Below are 25523 nucleotides of genomic sequence, written 5' to 3' on the forward strand. Positions count from 1 at the left end.
TGAAATTATTTGAACTTCCTCACTCTGTTGACATTTAATGAAGTTTATGACAGAGATACATAAAATACCTCTCATACTTACGGGCACACAACTAGCCAATTGCCACTTTAGCTGACGCAACCTAAAAACTTCATGGGCAAATAAAAGCACATTATTGCGGTATTCCCAACGTTGGTTATTTTTTCTATTGCCTCCAAAGTAATATAAAATATAGTGTAAATATTAAATATTTTGCACATCCTTAAACATTGCCATTGCACATTCCACAGAAATCAGAATCCCACCACCAGCAGTCTTGTAGATGCCATGATGTCCTATCCAGGCATTGACCACGTCTGCACGAGAGACCCCACAGCTTCGTAAGTAATCATCCATATGTCTTAGTGATCTGCGGTGCAGTTTAGAACTGTGAGCTCAGTAATCAGACTGCAGGCCGCTATAAGCCTTGAGTGATTACATATCACAGCATCAGCTCACCTGGCCACTGCAAATGGCTTTCATTTTTGCCGGCTATGATTTTAGCCTCTCTGATCTTCGTAGGGTCTGTTCTTAAGCTCTGGTAGCCATCTACTTAGCTGAGCCCTGGGACTCTGATACTCTGTCTGCTTGTGTCAGTGGGTCTGCTCGTGTTCCTGGTCAATTTCATCACACTAATGTGCCACTTTTAGTTTTCTATCACTGTTTTTCATCACGCTATTTTCCCATCTCTTCTCATCTTACTCTTTTTCCTCTCTCTGTAACTCGCTCATAACACTCTCTTGCTTGCTTGTTCTGTTTTTCCATTTCTCTTTCACCCACACATCTGAAAGCTCTGCCTTTTGTAATTCTTCTGTAAGAGCTTATAATAATGCTTCTGTATAGGGGCGTAAATCTCAGAGAAGAACCTCACTTGCACGTTTTTGTGAGATTCACCCAGGGATCATTTGCATTTCTCATGCATTTCCTGTTTGTAGGATTGATTTCCCGATTATACTTTATCACTGATACCTTCAAAATAATCATTACAGAGTTTGAAGTGGTTCTTGCATGTAGACTATTGTTTTCTTCTTTTTACTACAAGAAAACATTTTTTTTCTTTCTATTTTTATTTTTTATTTTCTTACAGGGTTTGCAAAGAGAGACCTCCTGCAGGATCTCAGACCTGGATCTCTGGAGGCAACAGCTCTGCTACATTTACCACCTGCAAGTGTAGCAACCAAGTGCAGGTGGGTCAAACAGAGCATAACCATCATAACACAAACAACATTATCACTTATCCTCAATGATGTGCATCTTTCACTGTTTAAATATTGATAAAAAGATCATTAGTGTTTTGATAGCGTGAAGGTGATTGTTGATCACAGCAGGGTTGCGCGCCCTTCACAATTGATTTGAGAATGCATTTTAAAATCAGTTCCTTTGACTTTGAATCAAGGCAGCAAGTAGAATGCAAAATCAACATTCAAATGTAAGGAATAAGAAAAATAGAATGTTTAATAATTAATAATTGAAATAATACATGATTTCCGTTCAAATTACACATAAACGTTATCATTCACAACACACATTTGCATAGACATTATATGATATTAATTCATGTTTTTAATTTCTATACCTATAAAATTAGTTATAGTTTTTTAAAAAAAATAGCTTTCATTTTATGGACTGTCATAGAAGAACACTTAATTAAAAAAAATGAAATGAAAACAGTGTGGTTCTGTATGTTCTCTAAATTGTTTTTCTGCAGTATTCAACTTAGTTTAACTTATTCAAATAATTTAACTTAATTCAGGGAAATATATCAATGGAGGAAAAACTATTACATATCAGCAAGTACATGGGTATAATTTGTCAACTTAATGATGTAATTAATACATTTGGTTGCCAAACTTGAGTTGGGCTAATGCAATTTTCTGCTGTGTGCCTGTTGATTTTTGTAATTTTCTTATAATTTTCTTGTAATTTAGTAAATGCCTCTTCATGTTATTTCAAATCAGCTTCCTTTGGGGGGCGTATCTAATTCTACTCTCGATTTGACAGGGAGCACGTTGTTATATTCAGATTTTTTCCCAATCCTGTATCGTGGCGTCTGCTCAAAATATCACTTACTTTTCTGTCACTTTCAGTCGTGTCCTGCATCAGGTTACCAACCACCTCACACAAGAAATCCATCATCCCAGATTGTCTACAACCTAACGGGCATCAACGTAGAGGACTACCTGTTGGCCACTGCGAATGACTTCGTCAGAAACAGGTGAATTTGATTACACATATCAATTCACAGCATTAAACTAATTTCAAAAGATGAGGTGAGGTGGAATATTAAGGAATTTATGAACCGCTGGTAGGCTGATTAATAATTAAAGAGGAAGCGCATTGGTGTATCCCATCTTTACCATGGCATTTCCGACCAGCTGACATTTTCCATCCTAGTCAAATAGCACACAGCTCTTGAGCGTGCTGCTGGCACGAAAATACTTTATTACACCTAAAATAGTAAGGCAAGCATTTATTATTCATATATTGCTCTTCCAAAAAATAATAATAAAATACACAGCCCTGCTGCAGTGTGGCGGCGAAAATAGTAATAAAAAAGCTAAATCACTGCTCTACAAAGAAATTGGATGAGAATTCAACAAATGCATAAAACTATTAATTAGGAGTATATCATGAGGAAAAAGTCTTTAGCGTCTCAAAACACTAAATTTATTGTTAAATAAATTGTGCTTTAATTGGATGGCAAATTATATGTTCTTTCCCACATTCTTTATATATTAAAGTTACTAAATGAGATTCCTTTAACCCTAGAATGCATTAACCAAAAAACCCACACAAATGCATAAATAGGGTCAAAATTACCAGCAACCGCATTGCACCCAGTTACTGTCAAGTCACCTTTATAGCGCTTTATACAGTACAGATTGTTTTAAAGCAGCTTCACTGTAAATAACAGAATCAATGATGCAAACTTCACTAAATATGAAACAAATTCAAATTCTGCTGTAAAGCAGCTCTAAAAAGTCAAGTCAGTTCAGAGGTGGGTCAGTTCAATTCAATAACTGTGTAAAGTTCAAGTATTAAACGAGTTCAATTCAGCTACTGTATAAGTAGCTATTCAGAAGATGTAATAAATATATACAACATGTGAACAAGATGTTACACCAGCCAGGAGTTACACGTTCTAATGTAAGTTGTTTTGTGCTTTGTTTCAGATATGGAGGCTGGGACTTTGGAAAGCCTCTTCCCATTGATCTTAAGTTGGACATGTTAGATGTGCCAGCTAACAGAACGCTTAGTAAGGTAATTTGGATGAGTGATATTACATTGCCCCAATGGCAAAGTGGCTCATTGTCCCAATGTAGCAGTTTATGTGGACGCTAACAGGCTCTGTTCCAAAACCAAGTAAGCTGCCAGCATTTTAATGCATCATAATCACCCTCTTGTTGTGAAAGCTGTTCCAAAAGGTAGGCAGCATCATTATGTTGCCTTCTAAGATACCTTTTTGGCATAAGTTTAAGGCAATATTGCTGTCACGACCCACACTTAGTGAAACAAAGGAAGAACCAATAGCGGTATAAGATTTATTAAGGGTAATCCAAAAGCAATGGTCAAGTCCAGGCATGGGTCAAAAACCGATAAAGCAATCCAAAACACAAGGAACAGGAACAGGCAGGAAACGGACACAGAAGTGGCGTGAAATACAACAAGGACTCCGTGACAAACACTAAACAGGCAGGGTATTTATACACAGGGAAATGACAATGATAATGGGAAACAGGCTGAGTGCAATGATCAGTAATAAGGGACAGCTGAGTGCAATGAAAAGACAAGGGTCATGGGGAATGTAGTTCAAGAGTGTGCTGGACACCGTGAGGAAGGAGGACATCTAGTGGTGACCCAAGGAACATAAACCAGACACTGTGACATAACCCCCCCTCTACGGAGCGGCTACCAGACGCTCCAAGACATAACAAAAAACGAAACCCAACAAAAGTCCAGGAGGAAGGTGCAACGGTGGAGGATCAGGGGAAGGGATGGAGGGCCAGGACCATGGAGGGGAACAGAAACAGGGGTGATGACTTAGCAGGGGGCCAGGGCAAAGCAGACTGCCCATCGGGCGGCCATGGCAAAGACGACCCTTCGGGCGGCCATGGCGGAGACTTTCCCTCGGGCGGCCAGGGCGGAGACTCTCCCTCGGGCGGCCAGGGCGGAGACTTTCCCTCGGGCGGCCAGGGCGGAGACTTTCCCTCGGGCGGCCAGGGCGGTGTCAACAGTCCATCGGGCGGCCAGGGCGGAGACTTTCCCTCAGGCGGCCAGGGCGGTGTCAACAGTCCATCGGGCGGCCAGGGCGGAGACTTTCCCTCAGGCGGCCATGGCGGTGAAGACCCCTCAGGCGGCCAGGGCGGTGTCAACAGTCCATCGGGCGGCCAGGGCGGAGACTTTCCCTCGGGCGGCCAGGGCGGAGACTTTCCCTCGGGTGGCCAGGGCGGTGTCAACAGTCCATCGGGCGGCCAGGGCGGAGACTTTCCCTCAGGCGGCCAGGGCGGTGTCAACAGTCCATCGGGCGGCCAGGGCGGAGACTTTCCCTCAGGCGGCCATGGCGGTGAAGACCCCTTGGGCGGCCAGGGCGGTGTCAACAGTCCATCGGGCGGCCAGGGCGGAGACTTTCCCTCGGGCGGCCACGGCGGTGAAGACCCCTCGGGCGGCCACGACGCAGGAACTGGAACTGGCACCAACGGCTCAGGCACTGGAACTGGCACCACCGGAACTGGCACTGGAACTGGCCCCACCGACTCAGGTTCAGGAACAGACACAGACTCCGGCTCAGGAACTGGAACATACACAGACACAGACACTGGCTCCGGCTCAGGAACTGGAACAGACACAGACACTGGCTCCGGCTCAGGAACTGGAACATACACAGACACTGGCTCCGGCTCAGGAACTGGAACATACACAGACACTGGCTCCGGCTCCGGCTCTGGAACAGACACAGACACTGGCTCCGGCTCAGGAACTGGAACAGACACAGACACTGGCTCCGGCTCAGGAACTGGAACATACACAGACACTGGCTCCGGCTCAGGAACTGGAACATACACAGACACTGGCTCCGGCTCCGGCTCTGGAACATACACAGACACTGGCTCTGGCTCAGGAACTGGAACAGACACAGGCTCTGGAACAGACGACACTGGCTCCGGCTCAGGAACAGACGACACTGGCTCCGGCTCAGGAACAGACGACACTGGCTCCGGCTCAGGAACAGACGACACTGGCTCCGGCTCAGGAACAGACGACACTGGCTCCGGCTCAGGAACAGACGACACTGGCTCCGGCTCAGGAACAGACGACACTGGCTCCGGCTCAGGAACAGACGACACTGGCTCCGGCTCAGGAACAGACGACACTGGCTCCGGCTCAGGAACAGACGACACTGGCTCCGGCTCAGGAACAGACGACACTGGCTCCGGCTCAGGAACAGACGACACTGGCTCCGGCTCAGGAACAGACGACACTGGCTCCGGCTCAGGAACAGACACCAGCGGCTCAGGAACAGACGACACTGGCTCCGGCTCAGGAACAGACACCACCGGCTCAGGAACAGACACCACCGGCTCAGGAACAGACACCACCGGCCCAAGAACAGGAACAGACATCACCGGCTCAGGAACAGACACCACCGGCTCAGGAACAGACACCACCGGCTCAGGAACAGACACCACCGGCCCAGGAACAGACACCACCGGCCCAGGAACAGACACCACCGGCCCAGGAACAGACACCACCGGCTCAAGTGTGTGCGTAGCCCACACACACCACATGGCTGTGGCCATAATGGCCAGTGTCGCGGTCACTGAGGGCTCAGGAACAGACGCCACTGGCTCAGGCTCAAGAACAGACACCACCGGCTCAGGCTCAGGAATAGACACCACCGGCTCAGGCCCAGGAACAGACACAGGCTCGACGGCGGCCATCTTGTCCGAAGACACAGGCTCGGCAAGCATGACGTGAACAGGCTCGGCGGCGGCCATCTTTTCCGAAGACACCGGCTCGGCAGGCTTGACGTGAACAGGCTCGGCGGTGGCCATCTTGTCCGAAGACACAGGCTCGGCAGACGTGACGTGAACGCTCTCGGCGGCGGCCATCTTGTCCGAAGACATAGGCTCGGCAGACGTGACGTGAACATTCCTGGGTGTTTCTAGGATCTTAAGTAGCGTTGAAAAATAATCAAACAATGTTCCAGTGGCCATCTCCTCAGGGGACACCAGCTCCGCGTCGGCCATCTTGTCCGAAGACACAGGCTCGACAGACGTGACGTGAACAGACTCTGGATCGGCCGCCGTGACATGAACAGTCTCTGGATCAGCAGACGTGTTCCTTTTCCCTCTTCTCTGTCCACGACGGCGAGATGGTGGTTGCGGTCCGTCCCTCACGAGCCCAGGGTCGAAGGGGGGCCATGGTGAAGAGCGCTGTTGGATCTCCACTCGACCACCTCCTCCTCTGCGACCACCCCGGGTCCCACGAAAAATAACTAGGCGGGTTCCCTTAAAAAATTCTCTCCTCTCCAGTTCGGTGGCTGGGGAAGAGAAGTTTGAACTCATACTGCTGGTTCTTGTTTGACGGAGTCCTTCTGTCACGACCCACACTTAGTGAAACAAAGGAAGAACCAATAGCGGTATAAGATTTATTAAGGGTAATCCAAAAGCAATGGTCAAGTCCAGGCATGGGTCAAAAACCGATAAAGCAATCCAAAACACAAGGAACAGGAACAGGCAGGAAACGGACACAGAAGTGGCGTGAAATACAACAAGGACTCCGTGACAAACACTAAACAGGCAGGGTATTTATACACAGGGAAATGACAATGATAATGGGAAACAGGCTGAGTGCAATGATCAGTAATAAGGGACAGCTGAGTGCAATGAAAAGACAAGGGTCATGGGGAATGTAGTTCAAGAGTGTGCTGGACACCGTGAGGAAGGAGGACATCTAGTGGTGACCCAAGGAACATAAACCAGACACTGTGACAATTGCATGCATCCCATGTGAAGAACGCAGTATTCAGTGAAAACATATACTTTCAAGATGACAAATGAAGCAAGAGAAAATTTAATTCAATACCAAAATACAGTAGTTGAGTCTAATTACAAATGTTGTATGAGCCCAATATTTGTATGAGCAATGTACAGTACCTCTCAATAGTTTGGAAACATTGTAATTTTGAGATGTTGCACATCAAGGCTGCATTTATTTAATCAAAAATACAGTAAAAATCACTGTTTTCTTTATATATAATATATATATATATATATATATATATATATATATATATATATATATATATATATATATATTATGTATGTATGTGTATATATGTATATGTGTGTGTGTGTGTGTGTGTGTGTATGTATGTAATTTATTCCTGTGATAGCCAAGCTGAATTTCTCAAGTCATTACTCAAGTCATTTCTCAAGCATCATTACTCAAGTCTTGAGTGTCACATGATCCTTCAGAAATCATTCTAATATCTGGTACAGTATTTTTACACATGTTAGGATATTAGGCTGTTAGTTTTCCTGTTAAAGCCTTAAAAGGCAGCAGTCAATGCAGCTCAGTAAGTTTTGGAACAGAACCTTATAGCCTTATTTACCTTAGCATTTATTTGATTAGAGAGAAATTGTGGTGCATTGTATTAATATTTGTGTTCACACAGATTTGGTATAATCCAGAAGGTCACCACACCATGCCTGCCTACCTCAACAGCCTTAACAACTTCCTCCTGAGATCCAGTCTGCCACCTGAGAAACGACAACAATATAGTTAGTTAAACCTTTTTGTAGATTCTTGTTTTCTCTTAGAATTTATAACATTTCACATAAACTGTTGTTCAAAAGTTTGGAGTCAGTAAGATTATAATTTTAAGTTGTATAACAGATAAAATGTGTTCTGCATCCCGAGTTTTCATTATTGTGCACTTAGTTTTTGCGTATACAATTTTGACTTGCATCATAAGGTCTAATCCACTTAGCACCTTATTTTGAGCAAGAACCGCCCACTTAGACAGGAGGACACCTTCTGACTGACTGCAAAGAACTCTACCAAGTTCTTTAAAAAAATATTTTTTATAATTACTGGGTTTATCTGAAAAAAATAAGCTTTTTTGCAATATGCTGAAATATCATCTTTGCCTTCAGAGACAATAGTGACAATAACAATTGCAATACCACTATCCTTAGACAGGGGGCAGTGTGTCTATTCTATCTCCCACTAGAAGGCAGAGTGGTCTGAATGCTAATTAGAGGTGCTGAGAACTGAAATGAAGGAATAGAGCTGGTCTTATTTCAACATTGCCAGACTGGCCCAGTGGCTGAGATTCACTGTCTGCCTCCAGGCAAGATTAATGCAATCCTAGCAGTCAATAATGGAAAGGGGGGATGCATTCATTCAAATGTAGCCAGTGAACTCATTCAGGGCAAAACAGAGCATAAATTCAGTAAAGGTTCATGGGAGGAGCAGATTGCTGATCACATGTTGGCCGGAGCAAGTGTATTTTCTCATGTGCTAAAATCTCTCTTTACAGCTATCTCCATATCCAGCCACCCTTACCCTGGCCAAGTGCAAGACGAGGATGTAATGTAAGAGCACACGCACACACACGCACACACACACACGCCCGTCCTTCTGTCTGGCAACTAAAGCTGATAAAGTACTCTGTGGGACCAAATACAGACTGAGCGTATTAGTTGGGTCGGTACCAAATCACAGACCTAGTGGTGGGGAAAAGAAAGCAATCAGCCAAATGATGGGCTTTAGATAAGATATGCAAATATTGCTCTGACATTTTCATTCTTGTGGAGCACTTGAACTAATGCAATTTGACTCCTGTATTTACTCCTCTTTGATTTTTTTTTTTTTTCCTGAGCTTGGCTTATTGATTACTAACCCAATATAATGTGTGTTTACTCTGAAGGTGGTTCAGAGGTTAATTGATTCCACGTCGCCACCCAAACATGCTTGTATTTTGAACACTGTGGGCAATTTCAACCGTGCCTAAATTAGAAAGACACGCTCTGTAAAATGAACGCAATTGTTTCAGTCTCACAGCTAGGATGAGTCTGGCTTGACGCCTGCTACTTAGGCTTAGGCTGAGGAGAAAACATGCAGAGAAAGCAAGTAAAATGAAGAGGAATAGGTTGGCTACTCAAAATAAAAAATTATTCCGTGAGTAGCTGAAAAGAGCAGAAAATAATGCATTTGTTTCCCAGATACTTATATCAAAAGCAAAGTCCCTTTTTAAGGCAAGTCAAAGCACTTGGCGGCCATATTGGTAACAGCCTCAGGCAGCTGTTTCAAGTACAAATCGAGTGCTGCAGGAACGAGTCCTAAAGCACAAAAATGATTCATAATTTTTTAACTTGGTTCCATCATCCTGCAGTCAATGGGTTTTTTGAATGGGGTTTTAGTTATATGACTGAAATAAGGTCTGTGGTTAACACAAGCTTTTTTCTATGACATACATCAGTACTACCCTACTTGTAATTATTTAAGCTTTTACTGGCTAAATGGGACCACAATGGTCGTCTGGGACATTAAACATCATCACGCCGCGCCCGTTTTTAAAGCCTTGTTGTAGTAATACTCGCGCTCTTACCATTCTAACTCAAACTTTCCAACTTGTAGATTTAAATAAAGCTTAAAATATTGGTTTGAAACTTACAGGTGAAACTCGTGCAAAAGTTATATATTATATAGACTCATTACATGCAAAGTAAGATATTTCAAGCCTTTATTTGTTATCATTTTGACGATTATGGCTTAAATTCAAAATCAAAATTTCTGAGATTTTGAATTTGGGATTTTCATAAGCTGTAAGCCATGCATAATCATCAATATATTAGTTTCACCTTTTAAGTTGAATTACTGAAATAAATGAACTTTTGCACGATATTCTAATTTTTCGAGTTTCACCTGTAGAGATGGTGACACTGAAGTCAAACTTTTGTTGATCACAGAGCTTATTTTGTGAAATAATCAATGGAAAAGCTCTATTGGCTTTATATTGAGGGAACCAGGGTGATTCTAACTTCTAGGTTGGCGTACAAAATTATGCCATTCTTGCAGTAGTCTATTGTATATACTTCAAAAACTCAAAAACTGTGAAGATTATGTTTCAGTAACATATTGTAATGTGTGATTGCTAACCTTGTCTCATACCTAATGAAATCAATTTTTTTATTTGTTTTTCAAAGTTGTTGTCAGTCATCTTAGTTAGGACCAAATCGATATTAAGTGTCTTAACCATAGATTAGCACCACTTTAACATGAGGCTGATCATTTTTATAGCTTCAACAACTATCTGAAAAAGTTGTATGTGAGTGAATCCAAATGTAATCAAAATGAGTTATTTAGGAATTTTAGCTAAAATAGGGCATGTCCAGCAGTCTTCATTGGCGTCAGGCAGTCACGTTGAATTCAAAGTAATAAAAAGTGCTTTGATGCGATCGAGTCAACCTTAGGAGGTAATAAGAAAATCTGCAATACAAAGTTCCAAAATTGTCTAGGAAAGTCTGAAGCTGTAGACAAGTGCGTTATAAGTAATTTCTTATACCTTGACTTCAGTGATCAACCAACCGAGCCCTTTCTTATCTGAATAAAAAATGATCCTCACTTCTGCATTCAGGCTCAACTCTCTTGTGGTATGGGTCCTCTGTCTTTCCCTGGGATCAGTTTGTTCTTATTTGTCCTCCATTCTTGCTATATTTTTTTGGAGGGCTTGGGAGAGATGGGACGCAAAGGGGCAGCATTAAAGGCAAGAGCTCAGCTGGTGACTGCTAGAAAAAGAAGTGTCCTACTGAGACTGAACTCTTGATCGTCTCTGACTCTGTCTTAAACAATTCTCACAGATAGAGAGATCTTAATTCTCATGGCTTTCATGTTTTCTCCTCACTGTGTCTGGTGCCATTGTAAATGCATCAGGCTTGACTGAAGAACAGTGTTAAGCTCATGTGTGACAGTGTTGGAAATATGAAGTGCAGTTTGTATTGTAAGGGTAAGACAGCAGGACATGCTCACGCTGCACAGCTGCCACAGAATAACAGCTTTTTTAGTTTTTTGCAGGTGTATCTATTAAATGTACAGCTATGGACCTATTTACTTTATAAATACTGTACATGTTTCTGGTCTTATTATAAACTATTTATGTGTGCATGTAATCAATCTGTGCTACCATTCAAAGGTCTTTTTTAAAAAGAGTTTCCACAAAATATATTAAGTAGCAACTGTTTTTAAAAAATCTAAAATATTAAGATTTTTTTTGAGCACCAAATCAGAATAATATAATGATTTCTGAAGGATCATGTGATACTGAAGACTGAAAATATGTAATTTATTCCTATGATGGCAAAGCTGAATTTTGAAGTAGTATTTTATATATATATATATATATACATACATACATTCACACACACATATATATATATATACATACATACATACATACATACATACATACATACACAGAGAGAGAAAACAGAAAATATTTGAAGAGTTCATCTGAAATTTTCTTCTTGAATGATCATTTTTATCAAGCTTGTATATTTAAGTTCAGTAGTTTCACTTAAATGACAATTAATAGATCATTTTCATTGTCATTTAAGTGAAATGACTGAACTTAAATATACAAGCTTGATAAAAATTATCATTCTAGAAGAAAATTTCAGATGGCACTTGGAGTCTTTTGCATTTGAACTGTTCATTTATTTTTAATTGTAAGAATGTTTCACAATATTACTATTTTCAGTATCTTCGATCAAATAAATGCAACCTTGCTGAGCATAAAAGACTTCTCTTGACAAAATGTAAAAAAATTACCAACTCTAAACTTTTGTCCGGTATTATATGTATATATAAAATATAAAATAAAATATAAACAATAAATATATTTATAAAATGCACCAATATATAAGATTTTTTTTATTCCTATGTTCTATTATAAATGGACACATACCGTAAGGTCATATACTCTGAACTTGCATGTCTTGAGGTCCTCAGTATTGAAATCTTTCATTTTGTATCCTCAAGGGTGGGCGGTTTGGTCAGCATCCTGGTTGCGCTCTGTGTCCTCACTGGCTACTCCATCATGACTGCCAGCTTTGTCATCTATGAGGTTCAGGAACATCACACAGGCTCCAAGAGACTCCAACAGATCTCTGGCATCAGCGAACCTTTTTACTGGATCATCAACTTCTTCTATGATATGGTACTTCATCATTAGTTGATAGATTTTAGCCTTTTAGATCCGTTGCATTGATCTAAAATATACAGAAACCAAAACTATGCAAAAAATTACAACCCAGAATACATAAACTGCATGCAGTAACAACAACCATTTGTGCCTGTGCCATTTTTAATTGCTCAGATTATATAATTAATCTAATATTAATAAAAAAATATATATATATATATTACAGAAGACTGTTTGTGTTTACGACGTCTTTTCTGCTGCATTGCAGGCTCTTTACATGATTCCTGTGGTCCTCTCGGTGGTGATGATAGCAGCGTTCCAGCTCCCAGCCTTCACAGAGAAGCAGAACCTTGGCGCGGTCACACTTCTGCTGGTGCTATTTGGGTCAGCATACATTAAAGTACCTTTACCACCAGAGACTTTCCTGTCACAAGACAGACATCTCATTAGAATGTCTTAGCGCTGACAGGTCCTCAAGGCACTAGAGCTTCATGAATGTATTATTCAGCAAATGCTACACGTCGCTGCATTGGCAAAGGGGAAGTTTTAGTTAATGCGCTGTCTTTCAGGTAAACACAGGCTCTCTGCTAGAAAGAGGAGAGCTGCTTGAAGCTTTCCTGCAAGGCCTGGGCTCTGAAGAAGCGATTTCACACACTTCGTCACCCAGTTAATTGCATTGTGGAGAGCAGTGAGGCCACTCACAGTCAGTCTTTAGGCTTCAGAGCTCCAGGCTGCTTGGGAGGCCCTTCAATGTGTGAAGTCAGCAGTCTGGCCCGCATTCATCCGCCTGTGAGCTCACCGGCTCTCGGCCCATAAATAACCACACATCACAGAGATCCGACCACTTTCCCTTCAACCTGCTTAATTGCTTTTGTTTAGCTGAGCGGTGTGGACTTTCCACCACTAACAATACACGCACACAGGCCGGCCAACTCGCGCGTACACACACACGGTACCCTCTCAGTTTAAACACATCCTCTTCCTTGACCCCGCCACCCCAATCACCAAGAGTAATGAATAAAAAAACAGATCATTCTGTGGAGCTGAAGAGGAGAGAGAATGCTTCACGAAAAGGAAATAGATGAACTCATTTATCTTCTGGCTTCTTAGCTCAACTGTGGAATATATTCTCTCTCTCTTTGTTAAACTCAAAGCAGAAGTCTTACTATAGTTCTTTTGTCTTCCTCCATGTTGTAATTCTTCTGTTCAGACATTTTTTTTTAAGCTTGTCACTTACCACATCGATTTCATTATTTATTTTCAGTTTCTCAACCTTTCCTTGGATGTACCTTCTGTCTGCGATATTCAAAGATACGGAGATGGCCTTCATTGGTTATGTTTGCATCAATCTCTTCATCAGTATCAACACCATCATCGCCACATCCATTATCTACTTCCTGGGTCAGCTTAACCAGAATGACCTGGTGAGAGAAAAGTCAGAGGGACGTTTCACCCCCAAATAAAAAAAAAATTTAAATTACAAAAGAAATCAAATTATATTAAGACACTGAAACCAATTTTAAGGCCATTTAGAAATTTTGCTTTGTGATATTTTTTCATGACAATTAAGCACATTTATTGCCCTCAAATTCTCACTACCTATTATACAATTTTTTTTATTCTTTAGTAAGTAGGGATATATACTACCATTCAAAAGTTTGTGGTCGATAAGATGTTTTTGAAAGAAGTCTCTTATGATCACCAAGGCTGAATTTATTTGTTAAAAAAAAAAAGTGAAATATTATTACAACTTAAAATATCTATTTTATACTTGAATATATTTTAAAATGTAATTTATTCCTGTGATGGCAAAGCTGAATTTTCAGTGTCACATGATTCTTCAGAAATCATTCTAATATGCTGATTTGGTGCTCAAGAAACATTTCATCTGATTATTAATGTTGAAAACAGTTGTGCTGCTTAATATTCTTTTTGGAAACAGTGATAATTTTTTTTTGATGAATAGAAAGTTCAAAAGAACAGGAGTTGTTTAAGATTGAAATCTGTTGTAACATTATAATTGTCTTTATTGTCACTTTTGATCAGTTTAATCCATCCTGGCTAAATAAAAGTATTTATCTCTTTAAAATATCTCACCGACCCCTAATATTTTGAACTGTAGTGTATGGAATAGAACAGAGAATATTAAAATAAATTTCCACCAAAAAACATAAAAAAAAAACATAAGTAGCTTTGCAAATTGTCCTTCCTTCTCTAACTTCCTCTCCCTGTCCATTTCAGAGCATCCAGGATGTGTACCGTACCATGAGCAACATCTTCCTAGTCTTCCCTCAGTTCAGCTTTGGCAATGGGTTGATGGAGTTGACAAGGGTTGACATGCAGGTGCAAATCTTGAGCGCTTTTGGGGTGGATGCCTACAAGAACCCCTTCAGCATGGATGTTCTGGGCTGGATGTACATCTCCATGTTCCTGCAGGGTTTTATCTGCTTCACGCTCCGCCTGCTACTTAACAAGACACTCCTTCGCAAAGTCAGGTATACCTGAGGCTCGGGCACTATAGATTTAAAGTGGTTACTGGTTTTTAAAACCTTTTATCATATAGCGGTCTCATTTTTGTGCATTTGTGTTTTCTTCACAGACGTTTATTTTGGTGTAAGACGAACGTTATTCAGAGCTATAGCCCCAATGAAGATGAAGACGTGGTGGCTGAACGCTTACGTGTGGACCGTGGGGATGCAAGTGCAGATATTCTGCAGGTTAATGAGCTGTCTAAGGTGTACGGAAACCTGAGCAAGAGGGTACAGGCGGTGAAGAGGCTGTCTGTTGGCATCCCAGCTGGCGAGGTCTGTTCCATTTGCCTAGTAAAATGAATTATGAGAGTGTTTACATGCGCAAGAATATTAAAGTAAACATAAATTTGCAATACATTTTGCTTTCGTAATGAGATGTATTTCCGATTATCAACAAGAAATGATCATTGATTTTGTGCATTGTGAATGAATTGGATTGTGAAAAGTGGCTGTTCCACTTTATGATTTATAATACCTGGAGGTTAAGAATGTTTACTATGAAAGTAAAGTGGGTAAATTCAGATCAAAGATCAAAATGCTTGTTTTTTATGCTTCAAACTTAAAAAAATGTTTTTTTCAGTGAGTTGGATAAAGTTTAGTGCAAGTATTAAACAAAATGACCAAATCAATAAGTTTACCAGAATATGGATCACCGAGGGGAAATGCAGCTATATATACTTAATATTTAAGGCATTTGTTTCATTATTTTCCAAATGTTATTCATAGAAGATTTATGATTCAGATTTTAAGAATAATCAATGACAGCAAAACATTCATTGTGATTAAACGGAAGCTTAATATCTTCCTTAGTGCTTTGGATTGCTGGGAGTCAACGGTGCAGGGAAGACCACTACATTCAAGATGCTAACAGGAGACATTAGCCCTACCGATGGCTCGGCTCAGATCTGTGACATTGACGGGTACTTTTCTTTCTCCTTTTAAAAACTACATCTGGTACCTTTACTGTCGCTCAGCGTCTTTTTCTAAAGCATTTTACAAGGCATTTGCGTTGGGTTTCATTGCATGACCATAAATCTCCCTGGCCTGTGTCCTCAGGAGGATGGTTGACATCATAGACTGCAGGAGAGAGGGCATAAACATTGGTTACTGCCCCCAGGTGGACGCACTGGATGACCTCCTGACGGGAGAAGAGCATCTCTATTTTTATGCCCGCATCAGGGGCATCTCCAAGAGGGAGACTAGCCAGGTAAGGTCACAGCTATATCAACATCTTTTATGTTCTGGCAAAGGCCAGTTTCTTATTAAATTGACTTACAAACAGTGCATGTTTTCGGTTATAATGATACATGGTTGTCATTTTATTTTATAAAATTCCGGTATTCGATACCAATAAAATTTCAAGTGTCGCGATACTAATTTCAAGAATTCAAACATTTGGGGTCTGTAAGATTTAAATAATACCCTTTTTTCAACAAGCAAACATCATATTGATCAAAAGTGATCAGTGCATTTATAATGTTACAAAAGATTTCTATTTCAAATAAATGCTGTTCTTTTGAACTTCCTATTCATCAAGGATTTCTGAAAAAAAAAGTCACAGTTTCCACAAAAATAATTCTGTTTTCAACATTGAAATTAATTAGAAATGGGTCTTGAGCACCAAATCAGCATATTAGAATGATTTCTGAAGGATCATGTGACACTAAAAAAAATTCAGCTGTGCCATTACAGTAATAAATGACATTTTATAAAAATGTAAAATAGATATTTTATTATTAATATCATTGTTTTACAGTATTTATGATCAAATAAATGTGGAGACTTCTTTAAAAACATCAAAAAATCTTACTGACCCCAAGGTTTAAACAGTTATATATAGAAGCAAATTCAATTTAAAGTGAAAGTCACACATCCGCAAGTTTAAGAGTTAGTGCTGAGTCAATAGTTTGAATTGCTGAAAATAAAGAGAGACTGGCATCATTACATCTTTTTTTATTTTGTTATCGACTTGATTCTATAATGCTATAATCGACTTGATTCTATAATACTCTTGACATCCCTGCTTATATGCAATTAAATGTATTCCACTGATAGAGTTTGGTGATAGAGTTTGCTGATTGGAAATGAGAGAGAAGAGATGTGGCGTAGCAGACAGCTGTCTGTTAATATCATGTACAACTCAATGACCGATTGACATCATTTAACTCTCTAAGAAAGATTTTGCATGTGTCTTTCGTCAAGTGTGACATCTTTCCCACACATGCAAAAACATTTCAGGAAATGGAGGTTTAACAGCAGTTCTGAAAGCACCAGCTTATAGTGTGATTGAGATGCTGCTGTTGTGATTGAGACCACCGTCACCAGTTTTAAACAACTTTTGCAATGCGGGTCTACCCACTTGACCAGCACTAACCATCATCGACCCACCTGGAAATCCCTGCTGGACTTCTCAGTAGAACGTGAATAGATTTCAGTTTGGTATTGTCTGAGTATTGCATTTGACAGGAAATGGTTGGCTCTTTTCCATATTGATTAATGAGAAAGCTAATTAATCTTGCATTCTCTCAGGATTATTGGTAAAAAGCACTTCTGTAAAACTTGCCTTTGGCTGCAGATGATTTGAACTCTTTATCAGTTTTCCTAAAGGCTAAAACACTGCTGGTATATATAATTTGCATAAGAGGTTGCTATGTCATATGTGACCCTGGATCACAAAACCAGTCACAAGTCGCACAGGTATATTTGTGGCAATAGCCAACAATACATTGTATGGCTCAAAATGATCTATTTTTGCTTTTATGACAAAATCATTAGGATATTAAGTAAAGATCATGTTCCATGAAGAAATTTTGTAAATTTTCTACCATAAATATATAAAACATTTATTTTTGTGAGTGAATGCAGCACAATCGTGAATATTTCTCAATATTTAGATTTTTTTGCACCCTCAGATTCCAGATGTTCAAATAGTTGTATCTCGGCCAAATATTGTCCTATCCTAACAAACCATACATCAATGGAAAATGTATTTATTCAGCTTTCAGGTCATGTATAAATCTCAATTTATAAAAATTGACCCATGTGACTGGTTTTGTGATCCAGGGTCACATATTAGCAAGTTATTATGAAAACAAGTTTAAGTTGGAATAGTGTTCCTATGAAACAATGGGTTATTAATAGCTGAGTGTAACACTGAATCAAGGCTTTTATTGCTTTTATACAGAAGCAGCAATGTCAATATGAAAAAAGACATTTAAAAAGTTAAATGTAAGGAATACATGAGCTTCTAAATCAAATTTTAGAGTCAGAACCATCAGTTTTTGTAATGCAGGACCTGCTGTGCTGTTCTCAATTGCGAAATTGCTGAAGATACGCAGGAGAACTGTTTAGAAGATAAATCGCACTGCTTTGTCTTTTTTCTCTTTATTGCATCCTGATCCTGCACAATATTTTGATCTAAAGGGCTTAAACTTGAACTGAATATATCAACTCCATTATGATCAGAGACTGTGACATGCATGTACAGTATGACGTTATGAGCACATGGCTCAAACACACACATACCTCACTGTCAAGCGTTTTCATTTCTCTTATGTAATTTGGCGTTGTCTCTTCTAATACTTGACGTTGGTTAGCCTGTGGTGAAATGATCACAAATAATGTATATAATATCTTGAAATTGAAACATTATAAGAACTGTGAGTCATCTACAGAAATTGTGAAAAAAGTCTGCTTTTATATGAAGCTGCAGTATTTGATTACAGTAATGTGACGAAATTCAACAAATTTAAAAGCAAAAATGAAGATGTATCATCTGCCAAGGTAGATGCTTTGAAGAATATTCTTTTTTTCTATACAATGAAAGTGACTAAAGGATTTTCAGGGAATAATCTGTTCTGTTTCTCACACAAATCTATTGATTCGCTTCAAAACACTTATAATAGAACACAATGGCACACAAGTCATGTTGACTATTTTTATACTGCTTTTTTGTGTCTTTTTGGAGCTTGATTGTCCCTGGTCACCATCCACTTTCATTTTAAGGAAAAGAGCCGCTCGAACATGCTATAAACGCTGTCCTTTTTATATACCCGTGAATGAAAGAAAGTCAGAAGGGTTTTAAATGACATAAGGGTGAGTAAATCGTGACAAAGATTTGAAGCGTTAGTTCTCCAAGCATGAATATTCTGAATAAAGTTGATATAAAGTGCAACTTTGTCTAAAATGAAGTAAAACCGGCACCCTGTAATGATGATGTTACCCTTCTATAAAAAGGGCAAAGGAATTGACTTAACAATCTATGAATACCATCAGTCATCTTTTGGCGACCGAAAGCCTTTGTGTAGAAGCTGCTGAGACTTTGAAATGGCTTTTTGCTTTTTGGCCCATTAACTTGGATTAGAGGATTCAGAGGAAACGGCTGGTAAATTTTGATGTCCTGAGGGAAGCACACAGTTCAATGCCGGCCCAAAAGGATGATCTGTAGGTGCATATAAACCCTGTTAGACGGAGAGCCCTTTATGGTTTCTTGCAGGTTTATGAGAAGCTATTTAAATTCATAGAATGTCTACTTGGATCCTTTGATGTATGAATCCAATTAGTTAAATGAATGCAGAAACCATGACATTCTCTGTGTGGGGTCAAATGTCAACAGGCATTTAATCAAAACATTATTCAAAGTGACTCATTATGATGTCAAGACTACACAATTAATGTGTTAGAACAACTTGTTAAGCCTTTTTGGGGACAATTATTGCTTTGTTAATCAAAACTAAATTGCTGGGAAATTATGACTGAACTGCAAGTGTGATAAATGTTTTGAAATAGGGCTGCACAATTTTGGGAAAACATCAAATTGTAATATTTTTTTTTTCTGGTAAAAATTGCAATTGTGATTTTAAATGGTGATTCGTAATATTATTCATAAAAATATTTATTAAAATATAGTAATCATAATAATGAATATTTCATTGTAAAAAATAGTTTTTAATAATAATAATAATAATAATAAATGTTGGTTTCACTTTATTTTGATGGTCCCTTTAACACATTCTGTTGACTATAAGTAACATTGCACCTACATGTGTACTAACTCTCATTAGAGTGTTAGTAGAGTATTAGTAGACTGGTAGGGTTTGGGTTAGAATAAGTTGACATGTAGTTGCATTCTGTCTGTTCTACATTCTACAGACTGTCTACTAATACTCTAATGAGAGTTAGTTGACATGTAGTTGCAAAGTTACTTATAGTCAACAGAATGTTCAAAAGGGACCATCAAAATAAAGTGTTACCTACATTTTTTTTTGTAGTTGTAAAATTACAATACTTACGGCTGTCTTTATTTCTTCATTTTCAAACATTAGACCATCAAGATTTTATTTTGGTGAAAACCATGAGGAGCCTCTATTTTGTTGACCACAGTTGGCTTATAAACGCTTTTTATTACAAGTTTGGGAAGCTGGTTGGCAAATAGTGCGTTTCCAAATGCACATAAAGAGCGTCCCAAACTCAGAGCAGATGCAGAGATGAGAAACACGTAGCATATATATTTATTTAATTAAATCCCAGCCTTTGCAATTTGATAACCACACTACGCCCATATCGCGATTTCAGTTTATTTCAATTTAATTGAGCAACCTCAATTTAAAATTGAATTAATTTTTACATAATTAGTAATGTTCGCAAGGCTAACATCACTATTACGGTTGTAGAGTTAAGGATGATTTGAACAAACCCCAGTAAACAACCACATAGCAACACCCTAACTACCACCCAAAACACCTTTGTAACCACATACTGTACCAACGCCCTGGCAACCAATCACAATACCTTAGATTTGTGGGGTTTTGCACGAGCAAGAGGAACTCATATTTGCATCATTAAATGTGAAAATCAAATTGTTATCAATTTGTTTTCTTATTTAACATGATGCTATATTAATACATGCTGTGAGAATCTCAATATTTGATCTTTTTTTCTTTAGGTTGTGAACTATCTGTTGAAAAAGTTGGAGCTGAATTACCACAGACACAACACAAGCGAGAACTACAGTTGTGGAACACGCCGGAAGCTGTCTACAGCCTTGGCTCTGATTGGAAACCCACAGATCCTTCTTCTGGTGAGTGAAAAACACACATCATCCCACTAAGCTGAAACTAGTTACCATTTAGTAATCAGTACAGCTACATTATAAATCACTGTATTGCATGTTGTCTTGAGTGTTTGCTCAGAGGGGTTTGAATGGGTAAAACATTGCACACTCATTACAAACACCTCTGAAATGCGTCGGTGTGCTGTTTGGCCAAAGTCTCTTATCACATCAGTTATTCTAACTTGAAGTTTTGGCTTGGTGCATTGCACGATTGCATTTACCTGGGGAGTGTGTGGGATTTGCATGGGTTTTTTTGTCTCTGTGTAAACTCACAGAAACATCCCACGTTTCTTAAATGTCTCCTCTAACCTCTCAGGATGAACCCAGCTCTGGAATGGACCCACGCTCCAAACGACACCTTTGGAAGATCATCTCTGAGCAAGTGATGGGCAAATGTGCTGTGGTCCTGACATCACACAGGTAATGACTGCTCTTGACTAGAACTCCATCAGTTCCTCCAAACAAATGGGGGGCAGTAATGACACATTTACCCAAAACTGGGGGGGTTTCAAGTTTTTTGATGCCAAGGACATCCAAATATGATGATCCACTTTCAAATATACTGTAAGGGACATATTTTGTGAATTATAAAGGCAGCTACATTTTCATAGATACAGATGCGTTTGTACTGAGAAAAATATTAAGCAGGATATTATAAGGACAATAACTGGCCTTGACACTGTCATTATACTAAGCAACCCTCTATTAGAGTAAGATGTATTAATGTATTATTTATGAGTAAATGTATTATGAGTAAATTATTTAGAGTAAATGTATTATTTTATATATATATATATATATATATATATATATATATATATATATATATATATATATATATATATATATATATATATATATATATATATATATATATATATATATATAAATTTGTATTCCACTTACCACAATAAATATCATTACAAAGCAGCTTTATAGACAATGTTGCCGTATGTATACATATATTTTATATATACATATACATATTAAATAATGTAGTAAAATATTGCATTAAACATGTTTAACTACATATTATAAGTTAACCTATTAATATATATTTTTTAAACCTATGTATCGTTTCAGACAATGCTTAGTGGCGCCAACATTCAAAGTTTGTCTTAAAAGTTTCAAGCATTCAAAGTTTCCACTGATAACTTGATAAAATGAAAGTTTAAGACAAACTTTAAATGTTGGCTTCACTAAGCATTGCCTAAAACTTTAAATAGTTTTTTAAAAAGCCTGAAGACAGTGATATATTATAGACTAAGAGTCTATGCATTTTCTTATGCTCTTAAGTTTTTTGCCAATTTTGATGGGTTTGAGAGAGTTGGAAAGGGAGTTTCAGCAATATGTCTTTGTGTCCTACAGTATGGAGGAGTGTGAGGCCCTTTGCACCCGTCTGGCTATAATGGTAAAAGGACAGTTCAGATGTCTCGGCTCCCTACAGCACATCAAGAACAGGTCAGTGTTTTATCTCTCTGTGTCCCGTGTATCCTCCGACCAATTATTTTCCATAGTTCTTTCCCGTCTCCTTTTCTTTTCCACACTCTAGAGCCTGATATCTCCTGCAGATGCTTCATCATTTTTTTCCTGGTGATAAAATAATCTGTGTTCATCTGACAGGTTTGGCAAAGGATTCACGGTGAAGATGTACTTAGCTGGATCTTCCTATGATATAGATATGATCAGTAACTTCATGCAGCAGAATTTCCCCAGCACGTTCCTGAAGGTGAGAGAAAAAAAAAGCATATCACAATGATGTTTTTCTTCAAACACATTTCTAACACATTCAACTAACACATTTTTGGGGTATATTTTCTGATATCTTTCCTAAATTTAAATGAATTGATCACTTCTGGAGTCATGAGGAATCAAATTCTTTGATTTTTTTATGATAAGAGATCATTGTTCTATGAAAACATACTGTGAAAGTTTCAAAACTACTTTTCCAGTGAAAGTGAGTATTTATGTAGAGCACATATTATGCCCTTTTACAAAGTCAATTCAAGTTTTCATGCTTGAATGTTTTTTTTAAACATATTTTACATTGTTGCAGAACCTCTCTCAGCGCTTACTGATATATAGAGAATAACTCTCTTTGGAGTGACTTTGTGCTTTGAAACTTTGCAGACCTTTTTGTGCTCAAAAACATCACACACCAAAGAAAGTTGAAAATGGAAAAAAGCAACAACAACAAAAAAACACACATAACAGATTCTCTTTAAAACTAAGCTGTGAAACCAGCCCGTTCTGAACGTCTACTTTTTACGTCAGATGAAGACATTTAAACATATGACAGCCCACATATGTGCCAACATGCAATTATTGAAGATTTAAATTACAGTATATTGGACTTGACAGCAATGCACTGTATCTCATTTGACATGTAAATAGGGTGTTTACAGAGAAGTCTTGAAGGCACAGCAGGAAAAATAAAAACAGCATGGGTCAGAGAGAGGGTGGAAATGGTCATAAAAATTAAATTATGCTTGTTTTGGGAACAGAAAATGATGTTACTAACATTATTAGTAAAAAAAATCTTTGATGTGATCCCTTTAAGTGTATTCTGTTATTTTAGCTAGCTAAGTTATCCATCTTCTGTACATAAAGGATCATCACTCGAATATGGTGGAGTACCATGTGCCTGTTGCTCCTGGTGGTGTGGCTTCAATCTTTGGCCTGTTAGAGTCCAACAAGGCTGTACTGCAAATCAAACACTTTTCAGTCAGCCAGACCACTCTGGATGAGGTAAGATACATTCTGTGGAACAAAAAGATTTTTTTTTTTTGAAGAATTTTCACACTCATCTCATTTTCTACAGTTCATAGTGATTTGTCAAGTCGTAAAAGTAGTCCTTAAACCAGTGTTTTTTTTTTTTTTTTAGTATCATTGAGATACTTTTATAGTTTTTATTAATGTTTTGAATTAGATTTTATGTTTGGATTTAAAGTTTTATTAATTTGTTCTGGCTTTTTGTCAAATGTCTAGTTTTAAGGGGGTTTTGTACATCAGGTTTAGACTAAATGAAAATAGGAGGAGATGCCCTTTTTATATTTTATTTGATTATATATTAACATTTCTTTTATTTCAAGTAACAATTAGATTCATTTATAATAATACATCTGCCTGACATTATATTTATTCTTTTGAAATCATTCAAGAGCTTTATGTGAGGAACAGACCAAAGTCTCTTTTGTTATACACTGAAATATGAATAAATAATGAGTAAAAAATGACAAAATGTTTAATTGTGAAGGTGGTGATGGTGAAAATGGAGAAAAATGAAAAGAGACACTGAGGTGGTGATCTGGACACTAAATGATTGTCTTGACTTGTCTCCTTAGGTTTTCATTAACTTTGCCATGGGGAAAATGGACACAGACGCACAGGAAGTCCCGGAAGGTTCGGACATCGACAGTCTAGACTCGTACGATGCTTTAGACTGATGAAATATTTGCACGTTATGACATTCAATGAACCTCAAAAAAGACATTAATTTAATATATAGGAAATCTTTTATAGACTATATCATATTTTGGGTTTGTGATTTTGATGAAAGGCAAAAAAAAAAATGTTGTATTGAATAATGAAGTCGCCAAATACCTTATGGATAATTATTATTGAAGGTCATTATGAAGAATTATGTGTATTCACCTTTCTACTCTTCCAAATATGGGTTCAAATATTGATCAACGTTAAAGAACCTTTTTATGGATTTTTTTTTTTGTTCTTTGTATCGCCTTTGAGGTTAAATATGCAGAACATTACATTAGTTTACATTACATTAAATTCAACATATACTTCCATTTGGCCTCAAACAAATTCACTGCTACTTATCAAAGGAAATTAAGTTATTTATTTACTAAATTGTTTGAAATTTTACCAGCTCTACCAGATATATATTATAATTTTAATCAAAACATAACAGAACTGAATATGTATGCAGAGGGAAGGGTCCATCCTGTTAAACTGCTGGCTGCATCGATGCAGCTCTTGTCTGCGGTTGAAATAAATCACAAAGACTTTTTTGGCTCCGAGATATAAATGATTCTTCAATGTCTGCACATCTTCACTCTCATTAATATTTTCTCTGAAGGCACATCTCTTGTGCAAGAATGTACTGAATATTTCATCGGCCCTTTCCTCTGTCTGCTTCAAGGCACAGTTCCTCTTTTAAAAATGTACCAAGCTTATTTTTACATTAAAGCTATTTTTCACATGCAGTTGTTGAGCGTTTGTCTTATTGAATGCGGTGCAATTGGTTCTTTATGTCATAAGTTGAGGTATGCAGTTTCTTTGCATAGAATATTGAGCACTGTGGAAGTGATGAACTTTGTTCATTCGAACTGCATTTCAGTTTTCTTTTTCCTCTTTTACATATGGGAACACAGGTAAAGTGGGACACTTTCTGATAATTTGTCACCGGTGTCATTTTAAAATACTTCAAATGACTTAAAATGACTTAACCCCTCACACAATGGCATTTTAAAAAGCTAAATACCTTCACTACAGTATGAACTGTACTAGTGATACACTGATACACAATAGTCAAATTAAAATGGAAATTATAACAGTCACAAACAACCCATGATATTTAACGAATTGTTGGTAAAATATCAAGTTTATTTCTTAATAAATATATTTTTGTATTTTA

General features: G+C 38.3%; 1 protein-coding gene across 1 annotated transcript in view; it reads left to right on the top strand.

Moving 5' to 3' along the window:
* abca12 (ATP-binding cassette, sub-family A (ABC1), member 12) overlaps positions 1–25091 on the top strand; it is a gene marked incomplete at its 5' end in the record, with an annotated part of 44961 nt that extends 19870 nt beyond the window's left edge. Inside the window, 19 exons of the mRNA XM_081368102.1 lie at positions 270–359; positions 1106–1205; positions 2106–2233; positions 3192–3279; positions 7697–7802; positions 8564–8618; positions 12064–12241; positions 12495–12610; positions 13491–13650; positions 14468–14721; positions 14826–15030; positions 15568–15677; positions 15814–15964; positions 20702–20836; positions 21186–21289; positions 22238–22330; positions 22493–22598; positions 23480–23617; positions 24214–25091. Of these exons, the coding sequence (XP_081224228.1) occupies positions 270–359; positions 1106–1205; positions 2106–2233; positions 3192–3279; positions 7697–7802; positions 8564–8618; positions 12064–12241; positions 12495–12610; positions 13491–13650; positions 14468–14721; positions 14826–15030; positions 15568–15677; positions 15814–15964; positions 20702–20836; positions 21186–21289; positions 22238–22330; positions 22493–22598; positions 23480–23617; positions 24214–24315 (2419 nt within the window). The 3' untranslated portion in view covers positions 24316–25091. The remainder of the gene's footprint in view (positions 1–269; positions 360–1105; positions 1206–2105; positions 2234–3191; positions 3280–7696; positions 7803–8563; positions 8619–12063; positions 12242–12494; positions 12611–13490; positions 13651–14467; positions 14722–14825; positions 15031–15567; positions 15678–15813; positions 15965–20701; positions 20837–21185; positions 21290–22237; positions 22331–22492; positions 22599–23479; positions 23618–24213) is intronic.
* Positions 25092–25523: the final 432 nt, after the last annotated feature.

Source organism: Scardinius erythrophthalmus (genome assembly GCF_964197995.2).
Source record: "Scardinius erythrophthalmus genome assembly, chromosome: 6".
Classification (NCBI taxonomy): domain Eukaryota; kingdom Metazoa; phylum Chordata; class Actinopteri; order Cypriniformes; family Leuciscidae; genus Scardinius; species Scardinius erythrophthalmus.